The sequence below is a fragment of the Tetranychus urticae genome, chromosome 2, assembly GCF_039701765.1.
Source record: "Tetranychus urticae isolate SD_2017Ah chromosome 2, NJAU_TeUrti_SD_1.0, whole genome shotgun sequence".
Lineage (NCBI taxonomy): Eukaryota > Metazoa > Arthropoda > Arachnida > Trombidiformes > Tetranychidae > Tetranychus > Tetranychus urticae.
Window position 1 is genome coordinate 17,238,467 of NC_142959.1, and position 15,220 is coordinate 17,253,686.

The 15,220-nt window shown below is 32.7% G+C and overlaps 4 protein-coding genes across 4 annotated transcripts; all 4 read right to left on the reverse strand.

Annotated features, from left to right (window-relative positions):
* Nucleotides 1-817: 817 nt before the first annotated feature.
* On the reverse strand, nt 818-5,715 carry LOC149094026 (uncharacterized). Its single transcript, XM_089268250.1, has 11 exons — nt 5,310-5,715; nt 3,035-3,274; nt 2,861-2,966; nt 2,526-2,776; nt 2,362-2,452; nt 2,211-2,303; nt 1,963-2,128; nt 1,683-1,888; nt 1,493-1,613; nt 1,016-1,426; nt 818-934 (listed from the first exon to the last, which is right to left on the reverse strand). The coding sequence occupies exons 1-11, from the start codon at nt 5,596-5,598 to the stop codon at nt 839-841; spliced, it is 2,070 nt and encodes a 689-aa protein (XP_089124376.1). The 5' UTR covers nt 5,599-5,715; the 3' UTR covers nt 818-838.
* A 2,118-nt stretch (nt 5,716-7,833) lies between these two features.
* Nucleotides 7,834-10,137, reverse strand: LOC149094027 (PI-PLC X domain-containing protein 2-like). The gene is made up of 2 exons (XM_089268260.1): nt 9,954-10,137; nt 7,834-8,874 (listed from the first exon to the last, which is right to left on the reverse strand). Exons 1-2 carry the CDS (start codon nt 10,054-10,056, stop codon nt 8,006-8,008), a joined length of 972 nt encoding a protein of 323 aa, XP_089124386.1. The 5' UTR covers nt 10,057-10,137; the 3' UTR covers nt 7,834-8,005.
* An 84-nt stretch (nt 10,138-10,221) lies between these two features.
* On the reverse strand, nt 10,222-11,544 carry LOC149094028 (sn-1-specific diacylglycerol lipase ABHD11-like). The gene is made up of 3 exons (XM_089268261.1): nt 11,366-11,544; nt 10,706-11,268; nt 10,222-10,638 (listed from the first exon to the last, which is right to left on the reverse strand). The coding sequence occupies exons 1-3, from the start codon at nt 11,400-11,402 to the stop codon at nt 10,315-10,317; spliced, it is 924 nt and encodes a 307-aa protein (XP_089124387.1). The 5' UTR covers nt 11,403-11,544; the 3' UTR covers nt 10,222-10,314.
* An 874-nt stretch (nt 11,545-12,418) lies between these two features.
* Nucleotides 12,419-13,901, reverse strand: LOC149094029 (tetratricopeptide repeat protein 19, mitochondrial-like). The gene is made up of 4 exons (XM_089268257.1): nt 13,599-13,901; nt 13,316-13,493; nt 13,125-13,245; nt 12,419-13,052 (listed from the first exon to the last, which is right to left on the reverse strand). Exons 1-4 carry the CDS (start codon nt 13,811-13,813, stop codon nt 12,436-12,438), a joined length of 1,131 nt encoding a protein of 376 aa, XP_089124383.1. The 5' UTR covers nt 13,814-13,901; the 3' UTR covers nt 12,419-12,435.
* Between the last annotated feature and the right edge of the window lie 1,319 nt (nt 13,902-15,220).

The window sequence follows — 15,220 nt, forward strand, 5'->3', positions numbered from 1 at the left end:
CTAAACGATTAGCATTTGCCAAGGAAATGGTATCATTGAGTGCTGACGAATGGTCTCAAATTATCTGGTCAGATGAGAAAAAATGGAATTTGGATGGACCTGATGGCCTTCGATGTTTTTGGTATGACCTTCGTAAGGAGAAAGAAATTTTTTCGAAGAGACAAGGGGGTGGGGGAAGTGTTATGATTTGGGCTGGCTTTGCAGCGGGAGGGCGTACAGAAATCGCTTTTGTAAAGCCTAAAAGTAATTCTAATGATTACCAAGATATTCTAGCTGAGTATTTATTGCCTGTTGGTCCACTTATAACTGACGGGAATTATATTTTTATGCAAGATAATGCCCCAATTCATCGATCCTTTTCAACAAAAAGTTTTCTTGAAGCTAATGAGGTTCGAACCTTAGATTGGCCTCCATTATCTCCTGACCTTAACCCAATAGAGAACCTATGGGGATGGTTATCAAGAAAAATTTATGCTCATGGAAAGCAATATTCATCGATTTCTGAGCTCAAATGCGCGATTCTGAATAGTTGGAATGAAATTCCCGATGAACTGATTAAGAATCTTGTAAACTCTATGAAGAATAGAATGATCAAAGTTATTGAATTGAAAGGTGGTTCCATTGACTACTGAGCATTATCTTCCATGTTATCCCTGATTATGCATGAATTTTGACAAAAAAGATATAATGCTATTTAGATTAAATTAATATAACTCATTTCAATTAAAAAAGAAGATAAATTTTTTGCCTTGATAATCTTGATCTAATCATAAACAAACTATAAAATTAAAATCAGATTCCGTTCCGCACATTGAACTGAGTTTCATTGATTATCATGTTAATGCATCACTTTTGAAATTGAGTGTACAAAATAGTGAAATATTAAACCAGCAAGATATGCAAAGATAATCAAACATATTGAATCAGCGAGGAACTGTGAATGAAAACAATGAGAAAGGCATTAATCAAAATTGGTTTGAACATGAAAATCAAGATGAATATATGGTGCACTTACGCTATAATCAAAAACGATCTTCGATTTGCCAGAGAAGTACCAAAGAAAAAGAATGTAATGGACGAAAAAGGTTGCTCTTGATGCTGCATAAAACATCTTGTATTTGGTTGATGGTGTTCTGTCATTCAAATTCTTGGATTGACCATTTTCCTTTGGTCCATCAATGCTATTATCATTAGCATCAAGCTTTTTATCATCGTATAGTATATTTGCCATCACTGTATAAGCTTGTGTACGCACAGAAAAGGCAATCCAAGCAAATCCAAGTGTGCATATTATTTTACAGGTTAAAGCGTGGATTGCGTACCAGACACGATTACCTTCAAGTCTCCAAACATTCCAAATTCCTGGTGAATATGATTGTAAAATGACTAGTGTGGTCAGAATGATTGTTATGAGTCGCTCAGTTCTCTGTTTAAAGATAGACAGAAAAATCGTAAGTTATACTGTTGCAATTGGTGTCATTAAAAGACTCACCTCGGAGATGACTATCATTGGATTTTGTATCAGATAAAATGTAACTAACAAGCTAAATGAATAGGTAAATATATGGGCTTCCGTGCGAGTATAACTGCGAATTAAGAAGGTTTCAACTTGCCTGAAACAGAAAAATTGATTTAAGTATTAATAAAATTTGTTTAGAGTCAAAATATTGGGTTATACTCACGAGAAATGTTCATTAGAGTAACCGGCTAATCTGTAAACAATGTTATTTGAATAAAAAATCCAAAATATTGAGACCAAACCAATCAGAACAGTGATAATATTAACAATCACTCCTATTTTTGGCCTTGTTTTGTACAAATAGACAATCCCTAGCGCCAAAATGAATAGATGAAATTCAACCGCCATTGACCAAAAATAGCAGAAACACTGTAAGACAGAGACAAATAATGATTTGTATTAGATCACATTCTGAATATGAAACTGAGAATCGCATTAAATACCATATCATAAACGTTCTGGTAATTGTTGATATGCAGCAATAGAGTCCAAAAGTTATTGCTACAAACATTTGATCGCCATTCAGTATGCAGGGAATAAATAGGACCAGAACCGAATAATGGTAAAACAATTTTCATCGCCACTGCAACCATCAAAACTGGCCAATACCTAAATAATCATAAAAAGTAGGAGATCGTCGATTATTTTTGATACTGTATTTGCATTACAGTTAAATATGGAGGTTACTCACAAAACTAATCGTTTTATTAACAATTTAACGTAAGTTGAAAATGATGTATTTGGTTTTATTGTTGCCCATAGCTGTAACCCAATGGCTGATCCTCTGTTGTAAAAAATTCATTATTAATCTGGATATTTGTTGAAAATTAGACAAAATTTACCCGACATAAATCATGCCACTGTAAATCCAATCACTATTAACTGGTTGAAAGCCCCATCCACTTGCATAGTAAGTAATCGTATCCAAACTTTCTGTAAACATTAAGAAAATATGAGAATCTGTAACACTTTCAAAGCGAATTTCAGGAGAAAAGCGCAAATTTACCTGCCATGTAGATTAACTTTGACATGGGAATCAAACCAAAGTAATGAATAAGCAAGAATATGAAAGAAATCAAAATACGCATTTGATCAATTATGAAGATTCTCCCTTTTTTATGGCCATTGATCAGATTTGTATGAGTTTCTTGAATAGCAAAATACTTCAACCAGAAGCAATTGAATGTAAAATATAACCCAAAATGATGTACTAATGATGATATTAAAACCAGTCCAATGATCACAACAAGAAAAGCTCTAGAGAATGACAAAATATCCGAAATTTATCAATCAATTGTTTTATGTGTTTATAGTCAAAAATAAGCGAATCTTTATACTAACAATGACCACTTTTGAGATGCATTTGCCTTCGCCAATCTTTGAGTGAATGTTGATGGTCTTTGACAGCCATGGAAGTAAACCTTTTCCCAACCAATTGGTTTCATAACTATTAAAAACAATTTGCAAATGATTAGTCGGTTTATATAATTAATACAAAGGTTCATTTGTGTTTACCTGAAGATATAAGGTTATCAACATCGTCCTGTGAGCAAGAGGTCGGAAGACAAAAACCGATGTGAATTGTAGCATTGTAACGCAATGAAAACCAATGTGGATAAAGAGTTTGATTGACTGGTAAAACTGATGCTGAGCAATAATTAGTTTCTTGAATCGTTAAGCATTGACTGTAGCCTTCGAAATCCGAGTATGATGATTCAAAAAACTTTGAAGGTAAGTGACTCGATGAGGTTAATACTGTTATTGAGAGCAAACAATAGATCAAGTTAGAGATAAAACAAAAATAATTCAAGTACAGAACAGTAATATTTCGGAATAGCATGATTTGTAACATCGATAGTCAAAGAATGGCTATTGAAACAAATGCCAAAGAAAGCCTTTATTAAAGATCATATTGCAACTAATTTAATTAAATCCCAATTTAAGTTTGATATAATCCGAGTTGAAATTAGATTTAGGTACCAAACACTAGATCCATTGTATTATAAAAGGTCCTAAGAAGTACTTGAAATGAACATAAAGGGAATTTTCGCAGAGGAATTAGACTTATGAAGAACTTGAGATCTTTACTGGACTAATGCCGAAACTTTCTTAAAGGTCTTTGAGCTATTATTAATAATTTTATTTCAGTCTCGATACATTATTATGTTAAAACATTGGGTATTGTTACTAAAAAGACACAAATAGCAACAATTGTTGCTTTTATGCACAAATTGAAACAAGTTGACAAAATGCTGAAAGTAAAATGGGCAAAAACGGGTAATAATTAACTTCTTGTAAATTTGTACTCTGTAGGTTTGTAGGAAATTAAAAACTGAATCCATTAGTACGGTTCAAAAACTTCTCCGATCTATATTCTTCGAGAAAATCGAGTTCAAAGTTGAAACTTCGATCGCTTTTTGTACAATAATGGAAGCCGATTTCTTGATGAAACGTCATTGTGCAGATGTTATTTTTGATGGTGAACCTGAAAATGAGTCTATTTCGAGAAATAAAATATCCGATTTTCTGTAAAACAGATAAGATCGATTTTCACTTAAACCGAACTTTTTTTGTGACCGTGTAATTTAGAGATCTGAAACTTATGATTCATCCATAAAAATTAGTTGGTCACATCATGGACTGAACGATTTTTTCAATTCGTTAATAGTTCTCTCGATTTTGGTCATTGACCGGAAAACTTTGAACCTCGATATTTCGAGAATGATGACATCTACAATCATCATTCTATGATCAAACAATACATTTTATCATGCAAAATAATGCGGTATAACTCAAATTTTTCAATAACGAATATCCATTCAACAAACAAGATTTGTGTTTGAGTAACCATTTAACTTTACGAATAATTTATAATTTGATAACACATACAATGCAATGCTATAACTTTTTGCGACGGATCTTCAACAATACAATAGTTGAATATGTTTTAGTCCATATTGATATGTATTGTTTGATCATAGAATGATGATTGTAGATGTCATCATTCTCGAAATATCGAGGTTCAAAGTTTTCCGGTCAATGACCAAAATCGAGAGAACTATTAACGAATTGAAAAAATCGTTCAGTCCATGATGTGACCAACTAATTTTTATGGATGAATCATAAGTTTCAGATCTCTAAATTACACGGTCACAAAAAAAGTTCGGTTTAAGTGAAAATCGATCTTATCTGTTTTACAGAAAATCGGATATTTTATTTCTCGAAATAGACTCATTTTCAGGTTCACCATCAAAAATAACATCTGCACAATGACGTTTCATCAAGAAATCGGCTTCCATTATTGTACAAAAAGCGATCGAAGTTTCAACTTTGAACTCGATGTTCTCGAAAAATATAGATCTGAGAAGCTTTTGAGCTGTACTAATGGATTCAGTTTTTAATTCCCTACAAACTAATAGAGTTTAAATTTACAATAAGTTAATTATTACCCGTTTTTGCCCATTTTACTTTCAGCATTTTGTCAACTTGTTTCAATTTGTGCATAAAAGCAACAATTGTTGCTATTTGTGTCTTTTTAGTAACAAAACCCAATGTTTTAACATAATAATGTATTGAGACTGAAATAAAATTATTAATAATAGCTCAAAGACCTTTAAGAAAGTTTCGGCATCAGTTCAGCAAAGATCTTAAGTCCAGTTTATCCATTGAACGTTCAATTCCACTAAAAAATTTCTTTATTCCGAGTACTTTTTAGGAACCTTTACAATGGACCTAATGTTTGGTGCCTAAATTTGATTTCAACTCAAATTAAGATGATATTCAAACTTACTTTTTAAAGCTTCCTGGTCATCTTGATCTATCAATTCACTGTATAAATTAAGTTTATGTTCACATTGAGACGATAAATTTATTGATTTATGTTGGTTTGTTTTGATGTAGTCCCAAAATGCTCCAGCGAAACCAATCTTAAGCAAAGTACCTTGGTTAGCATGGAAAGGTTTGGTTGAAGATATTTGGTCATCTACATAAGACTGGTCACTTTTACTCAAATTCACTAAACAAACAGAAATAAAGAGAATCGAAACAATTGAAGAACTAAGTTTCAGACTAATGTTCATGATTTGTTGAAACTATTAGGTGTCAAACAGTGAAAGGTTGAAACTCACACAGATAAACACACAATAACTCTTGATTCATTAAGCTCAATGCACTAAATATTGAAATTGAAAACCTTTAGTTACAATGTTGTAATTAAGTGAGCCAGAGAGAGCAAGGATGAAGATGATCAACCTTTAAATCAAGTTTTACGATTTCCAAATAAACTGGCTTTTCCATGTTGACTATTCCTAGTTCAACTTGTTTCACGTAAAAATTCAATGGGTTACCAATGATTTCATTTCAACATTAAACCTGGTTATTTTATTTTCTGAGTGTATTTTTCGGTTTACTCAGTTTGGGTAAATTTTCATTCGAAGAAGAAAAAATCCAATTCAATTCAAGCTTCAAGGACAATTAATAATATGCTTCAGGCAATTGCTTGGACCAAATATAAATAACTAAGCTCTTGCCATTGACATTTATCGCTGTTAATATTGAGAACTTGTTTTTCCCATTGAGGCAAATGGAAGTCTCATTTCGATGATCTTGAACTAATTACTAACTGACTATTTACTTCTCGATTCTGGAATAAAATTACCTGTTTTATATCAGGAAAAATGAATTTATTGCTCAAAGCAGATTTTCATGATTAGTTAAGAAAAGATTTCATTGAGTCAGCTATTGAAAAGCCCGCTGAAAGTACTCGAGAAAATAGCCATAGAGGGCGGTGCGTTTGTTTTGTTGTGAATCCCAACAAACGTGGTTTTATTGATTTGGTTTAAATATTTTTGAAACGTGTTTTTTGTTTTCTTGTATTTTTGTGATTATTTGATTCTGTTAATTATTTTAGTTGCCATTAATTTATACTACAATTCTCGATTGTTTTTGTTTATCATCTTTGGTATCAAATGATGGAAACTTATGTGGAGCGCACAAAGATAGATGAAGTGGTTCGAGTCTTCAAAAATTATGCCGCTAAATCAGTTGAAAAGGTTAAGGAAAATAGTTTAAATGAAACTAATGTTAAAAAGAAGAAAATTAATTTGCTTTCCGTTGAAGAACAAGAGGATAAATTCTTGCAGCTCGCTGGATTCTCGATGGATGATAAAATGCATTTACAAATTACTTTAAAAGTTCCACCGACAAATATGACTACATATATTCATAATTTTCGACCTGTGCCTCATCCATTTCATGATCTGGTTGATGCGACAATTTGTTTGATTGTTATTGATAAAAGCCACCAGCCTTTAAAGGACAGAGAGCTAGATTTACGTTTGACTCGAGATTTTTACACACAAAAGCTGTTGACTGCTGGAGTTGATGAAGATTTAGTAAAACATCGACTGTTCATCTTGCCTATGCGAGAATTGTTGACTGAATATCGATTACCTCAAATGAAGCGACGCTTGGCTACATCATATGATGTTTTTCTTGCTGATACCAGATTGATCAAGAATAGATTCAAATTGTTACCCAGTTTCTTAGGACAAAAATTTTGGGTTGAGAAGAAAAAATTCCCAACTGGTGTGGTTCTCAAGCATAAAGGATCTTCTTTAAAACACTCATTTGAAAGAGCTTTACGTACTGCTACACTTTACATGACAGGTCATGGAGTTGACACCAGTATTCAATTTGGCGTGTTCAAGCAACCAGAGCAACACTTGGCCGACAATTTAGAGTTTATTTTGCGAAATGTCTACAAAATTTATGGAAACTGTGTACAGATATTAAAGATAAAATCAAAAGCCTCGTTGGCCGTTCCATTCTACGCTGATTTAACAAAGCCAATAAGCTCTCTAAAGAAATTGATTCCTCGCACTCCTAGACTTGATTCAAAACCAATTGACGATGAACATCCATTTGTTGAAGGTGCTAAGTTGATTGTTTATCCATCTGGTAAGACTAAACTGAAGAGAAAGGTTAACGACGAAAATGACGCGAAAACTAATGGCAATGCTGATGGTAAATCTAAAGAAAAGACCATCGAAAATAATTCAAAAAAAGTGAAAGCTGAAACGGTTTAGTTGTATTGATCTTTTTAAGCATAATTAATAAATTGGTTTTGTCTAAATTGTCAACTATCAAGTTATTGCAAAGATTTCAAAAGCGGATTTACGGTCGTGAATCAATGTTTAAGATGATTAGTCTACCACACATGAAGTAATTTTACACAGCATAGCTTAATGCATTCCATTAAATCCATTATTCATTGTTTTTCAGAATTGCAGCTTGAAATTAAATTTCAGAAACAATTTTATTAATCAGCGAGAAAAAAAGATCGTTTAATATGATAGTATTTCTAAATATACACATGCATTTGTACAGCAATAAAATTAACAATAATAATTGATATTGTTGGAAATTAATGATATCCTAAGTAGATGATATAAAAAATAACAAGCAAATATTATGGTAAACATTTTATCATCGCATATCAAGATAGTCATAATTGATTAAAATAGTCCTTTTTGCCAAAATATAATCACTGTAATCAACAAAATCAACCATAATTATATTGGGTTTGAAATTAGTCTTTTTAACTTCCAAAAGCCATTCTTCAATTTTCTGATTTCCATTTTTCGAAAGGCGTGAATAAAGATTGTTGCAAATATTGCGAATCACTAAAGCTTTGGATGGAGATAAAATGGCCTGATGGACATAAAATTTATCCATGGGACGGGATGATAGGCCTGACCACAAGAAAGGAATCAATTTTGACTGACAAGCTGTGTTTCCCCAAGGATTGAGTAACATAGAACCAGGCCAAAGTTCATTATATCTTCCAGTTAAATCATCATCACGGTAAAAGATAATAATCTGATATTTTTTAGACCACATTTCGGCTAAAGTCAGTTCCTCAATACGTCGATATTTAACATATGGGCAAATTTTACTGCCAAACAATTGGATCAATCCATTGATCAGAATATGATGTTGAGCATGGGATACTTGGTGGAAATGTTGAAAATCAAGAAAAACAATTTCTTGTTGGTTTTCATCCAAAAAATCTCGCATAGGTCTGAGTAATGAGATTATCTTATCACCATACAACCCATGAACAAAGTAGAGATCACCATCACAAGGATCAGAGGCAACACGAAGGTCAAAATATCGTACACCATGGTTGAGTTGATCAAGAACATCAACCCTTTGTGTTTTGAACCATTTTTTGATCACAAAACGTCCAGTCAACTTGGGAAACAAATGGATTGCAGTGAATGCTCCATCCCATGATCTGTCTGGTGCCAAACCTCGCCCATGTCTTAGAGAATAGGAAGCGGAATCGTGAGAACCTGCAAAATGAAGCCAAATATAATATTAGTTGAGGATTTATTGAAATATATTACAACAATCAATCAATTGGAAAGAGTCATTGTTTAAGTAATGAAATGAGTCAGGGACAGTCAAACAAAAACAAGTTACACCTTATGTCGTATCTTGCAACAGCCATAAACTTATCGCATGAATTCACTCAGTGTAGATAATTCACTGGAAATATAAGCCGTTTTTTAGATTCACTAAACAAATATTGAAGACTGCTTATCCTTCTTAAAAGAATCAATTGAAACTTGACAGATTTGAATGATACTGTTCATAATTTTGAGATAAATTAATTGACAGTCAGAAAAGCAAACAGTAAACTTGTTGACAGACCATTATCGAGTAACTTTGTAGTTTAAAACGCAAGATAACCTTCATCATTAAGTAATTAAATATTGTTGGATAAGAATGTAATAACCGAAAAGTTTATCAGACCTTGGCCCAGTTGCTATCACTGAATATCAAACACACAGTTGGACATTTAAAAATGGATGAACACATAAATCACAAATTAAATGTGGCAAGTGTGTCCATCTTAAAATAGAGGCGAATACTGAGGTCCAGCTAGTCAGCTGGTATGGAGTACTGATGAATTAAACAAATAGATCAACAGAAAATACATCAATGCTAAATTAGTGGCAATTTATGGAAAAATAATGAAAAATCAATGAAAAGGTAATGATTATTTGCAGAAAATAAAAGAAAAGGACAAACAAAGGGAAAAGAAAAAGGGAAAAGATCTAAAGCAAGGATTTGTTCTAGTTTATTGTTGCTATCATGTTTTTGTAGTACACTTTATGTATATTGGGATAAAATATATTAAAGTAAATTTGATCTCACTGGTGAGATTGAAATTGAAAGAAAGCCAATAATTAGTTAAGTATACCTATGAATGGCTCAAATTCATTGTTGGAACAATGGTTAAGAGTTTATATTGAAAGAGAGGAAATATTGGTTATCACGAAAAGGGGAAAATAAATTAATAGAGATTGTTGGCAGGGAAAGGTAACATGAACGAAGAAAAATATTGTTCTAGTAAAAATTGACTTACCTGGGATTGAAATTAAATTAAGTGGAGTATGCTGCAATTTATTGGGTAGACAACTCATCCATTTGTTTAATTGCAAGTAGTTAGTAGGATCGGTGACAACCATGTTTAATTTCGAATCTTAGTTGTCGATTATTATGATTAGATTAAAGCACAAACTGAATTAAACAACTAACAATCCATGACTTTGTCAAACTAAAACTACCTTCACAGTAGCATTTAAATTCAGCTGCAGTCAAAGCGCCCTCTGCAACATAAAGTGGATAATAAATTATTAATAATAAAACATTTTATTACTTTTGACAATATTTCTTGAATTATAATTTACACAGGTAAAGCGAGAGAGATGAAAATTTCTTTAAAACTAAAGATTGATAAATTCCGTAGCGTATTTCAAAAATTCAGAAGCTTTTTCAACATGGAGATAATGAGTTCCATCTTTGATACATTGTGTTTGCAAATTTGGAAAATGTTCAGCTAATTTGTTAATTTGATCTTCATCCACATACTCTGATTTACTTCCATAAATCAATAATGTTGGTCCATTGTACATTCCTTCAACTGACATTGTGTCAATTACACCTTCGTTTAACGATTTTTCTAATGCATCCAAATTTAATTGCCAAGCAATTTGACCAGATTCAGTTTCCACAAGATTTAAAAGGAGAAAACCTCTAATGAAAGGATCCTAAGAGTAAAAGAGATAACAAAGTAATGGATATTAATTTTTAACAATAATCTTTGAGCATACTTACTATAACAGCACTTTTAAGTCTATGATCGACAATTTTCTTAGCTTCAGAACGACTAGAATTTGGTGGAATATCCTTCAAAGCTTCTCCCATTGCTTGAATATATTCGATATGATGTGATGCTGGTACTTGAGGTCTTTTCATTCCAACATCAACGATAACTAATTTTTCAACCTTTTCAGGAACTGTCAAAGCGAATTGAATAAAGGCTCTACCTCCTAAGCTATGGCCAATAAGCGTTGCTCTATTTATTTTCTTATTTGTCATTACTTCCAATGCGTCAGACACCATAGCAGGGTAACTCATTTCTAATGAGTGACCACTTGTACCATGATTACGAACATCGAGAGGAAGAACAACCCGATTCGTTTTTTCTGCAATAGCTTTTGACAGACTTTTCCAGTTATTACGACTACCAAAGAGTCCATGGTAAATTAAAACTGGATCTTTATTAACATCAAGAAAACGTGGTTCATATTTAAAGGCACCAATTTTAACGGGAGCTGGAAGATCTGACATGAACCTGGGTGAAAATAAATTATTGAATCCATGAAGATTGGTGAGAACTATGAAAGTTGCAGAAAGAAACAACCATAATCATAACAATTAACATTAACAAGGAATGACAAAAATTGAAATGAAATTGCCTCAAAACACACTTACTGTTAGATCGGCACATGCCAGCTATTAATCGAACCATGATCACCAATAACCAAAGGCTACAACAAACAATGTTTTAACCAAAAATTAAAACTAATTGAGTGTGAAATTAATAAAATAAATTGTAAACAATTGAAAACCGAAAAGGATAAAATTGCTACTGCCATCTGAAAACAGTAGCAAGCAACTGCTGGTAAGGGTATTTGAAAAAATGTATAGATAGCAGCACAAGGTAAGAATAATGAGTCCATTGGAAGGGATCCAGTGATTTGGATTGAGTCCCTTGTATTGAGATCTAAAACAGATTCAAATTGAATGAAAATGAAAAAGAAATTCTCTTCTAATGGAGAGGAGAAGTTAAAGTGGATGATGGAGCTTCGAATGACCAGCCCACAGACTGGGCTATTGGCAACTAATGGTCGACCTGAATATGGTAAATCGGAGTGCAAGTCAACGATTAAACGTGAAACCACCAATGGTCGAGATACATCATCTTTACTTCTCCAGCGTGAAGCTGACCTGTCAATTGATCAAAGTGGACTTCAACGTTACCTTCCCCATTGTGTTCAATTTGCATTTGCTGATAAAGGTGCTGAAGGATTATACCGGGAATATTATGCCAATGAGAAAAGGACCGATTTTACCACCTTACTATCAATTACGCTAATTGTTAATCTTCTCCTTCTATCTCTTTATTCAATACATTACACGCCAAGCAAGCTACCCCAATTAATTGTCCTCTTGTCAACACTTGTTCTCACTTGCCTCATCTATTTGTGGACATGTAAATGGGGAATCCAAAGTAAACCTATCAATTATTCAACTGATCCTCATCATGTCACCTCATCTTCTCCATCATCATCAACATCCTCATCCACATCAACCTCATCCCATTCATTATCTAAACGATCTAAAAGATTCTGAAAAAAATGACTCAAATTAATTTTTTTATCATACTACATTTTTTTCGAGCTCTGTTAGCTCAAATTAATTGCCTCGGCACAAAATATACTTCACAACGCCCGATATCTTTTTTTCATAAACGCTTTTCAATAATAAATAATTAAATTACTTTATTGAACAACTTGTGCTCTTATTTTTTTCAAACAATCTTCAGCCATACCCATGATATAAATGTCATCATCTTTTTTGGCAAATCTATAAGATGCGTCACAGTTTTGCTGTGCTGACGGCCAGTTACGTCGCATTAAATCGTTCATTCCGACATTGTAGTACAATGTTTTTAGGTGATCTGACTCGATGATAGTTCCAACTTTTATTGCTTTCTTAAAATATTCATCAGCTTCGTCAAAATTGTTCGTTAAATTGAGCAGCGTACCAACATCACTAAGCAGAATCATTGTTTGATGAGCGTTCTTTCCATTGACTTTTTCGCAGACTGCTAAAGCGTCAAGAGTGTATTTTAATGCTCCATCATATTCTTGTTTACGAAGCAAGTGTTTGCCATAAAAATCAAGAGCCATTCCATACAAAGCCAGGCTATTTATATCTGAATCTGATAATTCATTCTTAGTCTTTTTATCATTTTCAATTTGGTTTGCTCGTTTCTTTTGAATACTTAAACAATGACTGAAACCAACATCTGCTTTGCTAAATTTTCCTAATTTACTATATATAGTTGCTAATTTTAGTGAAATTTCTACTATTGCTTCATGATCTTCTTCTATACCTAGAGAGAGACAGAGAGTATTGAAATCATAAATATTAGTAATTTTCATCAAAAAAAAAATATATTACATACCGAATTCCAATAATCGTTTGATCAGATCTTTGTAAATCTTCTCAGATTTTTCATAATCGCCTTTAAGAAAAGCGACATTGCCCATAAGCGAATAGATGTATGCGATTGCTTTGCTGTTGCCCTAATCAATAAATTGGTGGAATAAAGATTTATAATATGTTCACAAAAACATTCATTCAATGAATAATTACCATATCAACAGCATTGGAAAGAGCAGCGTGTAGGATAATCTCAGCTTTATCGAACTCCTCTCGTTGCATACAAAGGATTCCACGTTTAATTGTTAAAATAAATGGATCTTCTTTTGATAACAAATCTTCCCACCCTAACAATGATAATAAGCCAGAAATGAAACCTGCGGCGAGCAGCCTAAAAGAAAAGAAACAAGTAAAAACATAAACGATGAGATTGGGAATTATAATCTTTAACCAGAATTTAAAGGCTATAGATTCGATAATAAAGTGTAAAACTTACGGCGAATTTTTATCTCCTTTGCTATTACGAGACTGTCTGGTCTTCGAAACTATGGTAAGTTTTTTAAAATTGGATGAACGGTCGACATTTCTGGTTGACATTTGGACAAGCGAGGGAAGATACGCACTAGGCACTGATAGACGTAAACCATGGTGACATAATTTGCACGTTAGTGGACTAGTTACAGTTTTAAACAAAAAACGAGAAACAAACATGATTAATCAATAATAACAATAATTAAAACCAACTTTATAATAAATAAGATGAACTTGAAGCACAAATGTTTACATTTTTTCAACAAAATATCGGATCTGAGATCAGATACTTAAGGATACCATGGATCCAGTGAATCTTACGAATCTGGGAAGAAACTTGGAATGATTGAAATAAATATTAATTTGACATTTTAATTAGCCTTAAAGAATACAAAATGGCTCGTTTAATAATTTGACGATGTAAATTTCTTTACGGAGCCATGATTTGAAGCAAGAGACATTCCTGCGTAAAAATATAATATATCTCAATGGAATGGCGTGACAAATGTGGATGTATTTGATAAACTGAACTCCGGTGTGATAAAAGTTTGATACTTGAGGGGTGATTGTTTCTTCTTGAAATACAATGAGTTATTTTCCTTTGGTCCATCAATGCTATTATCATTAGCATCAAGCTTTTTATCGTCGTATTTACCGGTAAGCGGTATGAACAGAAAAGGCAATCCAAGTGTGCATATTATTTTACAGGTTAAAGCATATGTTATGTCTCAAAAATTAGTTTAGAGCCGAAATATTGTGTTAGGCTTGCGATAAATGTTCATTAGAGTAACCGGCTAATCTGTTAACAATGTTATTTGAGTGAAAAAGCCATAAACGTTCTGGTAATTGTTAATATGCAGCAATAGAGTCCAAAAGTTATTACTACAAACATTTGATCGCGATTCAGTGTGCAGTTAATAAACCAAAACCAAATAATGGTATCACAATTTTCATTGCCACTGTAACCATCAAAACTGGCCAATACCTAAATAATCATAAAAAGTAGGAGATCGTCGATTATTTTTGCTACTGTATTTGCATTACAGTTAAATATGGAGGTTACTCACAAAACTAATCGTTTTATTAACAATTTAACGTAAGTTGAAAATGATGTATCTGGTTTTATTGATGCCCATAACTGTAACCCAATGGCTGATCCTCTGTTGCAAAAAAGTTATTATTAATCTGGATATTTGTTGAAAATTAGACAAAATTTACCCGACATAAATCATGCCACTGTAAATCCAATCACTATTAACTGGTTGAAAGCCCCATCCACTTGAATAGTAAGTTATTGTATCCAAACTTTCTGTAAACATTAAGAAAATATGAGAATCTGTAACACTTTCAAAGCGAATTTCAGGGAAAAAAGCGCAAATTTACCTGCCATGTAGATTAACTTTGACATGGGAATCAAACCAAAGTAATGAATAAGCAAGAATATGAAAGAAATCAAAATACGCATTTGATCAATTATGAAGATCCTCGCTTTTTTATGGCCATTGACCAGATTTGTATGGGTTTGCTGAAGAGCGAAATACTTCAACCAGAGGCAATTGAATGTGAAATATAGACCGAAATGGTGAA

Excerpts from the sequence above, each read along its gene's own strand:
- LOC149094029 (XM_089268257.1), bottom strand. The coding sequence starts at position 13,813 with ATGTTTGTTTCTCGTTTTTTGTTTAAAACTGTAACTAGTCCACTAACG. Across the intron at positions 13,494-13,598 it reads AAAGGAGATAAAAATTCGCC|GCTGCTCGCCGCAGGTTTCA; the intron begins GTAAGTTTTACA and ends CTTTTCTTTTAG. Across the intron at positions 13,053-13,124 it reads CAAACGATTATTGGAATTCG|GTATAGAAGAAGATCATGAA; the intron begins GTATGTAATATA and ends GTCTCTCTCTAG.
- LOC149094028 (XM_089268261.1), bottom strand. The coding sequence starts at position 11,402 with ATGGTTCGATTAATAGCTGGCATGTGCCGATCTAACA. Across the intron at positions 11,269-11,365 it reads TGGCATGTGCCGATCTAACA|TTCTCACCAATCTTCATGGA; the intron begins GTAAGTGTGTTT and ends CAACTTTCATAG. Across the intron at positions 10,639-10,705 it reads GACTTAAAAGTGCTGTTATA|GATCCTTTCATTAGAGGTTT; the intron begins GTAAGTATGCTC and ends TTTTACTCTTAG.
- LOC149094027 (XM_089268260.1), bottom strand. The coding sequence starts at position 10,056 with ATGGTTGTCACCGATCCTACTAACTACTTGCAATTAAACAAATGGATG. Across the intron at positions 8,875-9,953 it reads TAATTTAATTTCAATCCCAG|GTTCTCACGATTCCGCTTCC; the intron begins GTAAGTCAATTT and ends TTCATTTTGCAG.
- LOC149094026 (XM_089268250.1), bottom strand. The coding sequence starts at position 5,598 with ATGAACATTAGTCTGAAACTTAGTTCTTCAATTGTTTCGATTCTCTTT. Across the intron at positions 2,453-2,525 it reads AAAGTTAATCTACATGGCAG|AAAGTTTGGATACGATTACT; the intron begins GTAAATTTGCGC and ends TAATGTTTACAG. Across the intron at positions 2,304-2,361 it reads AGTGGCATGATTTATGTCGG|AGGATCAGCCATTGGGTTAC; the intron begins GTAAATTTTGTC and ends TTTTTACAACAG.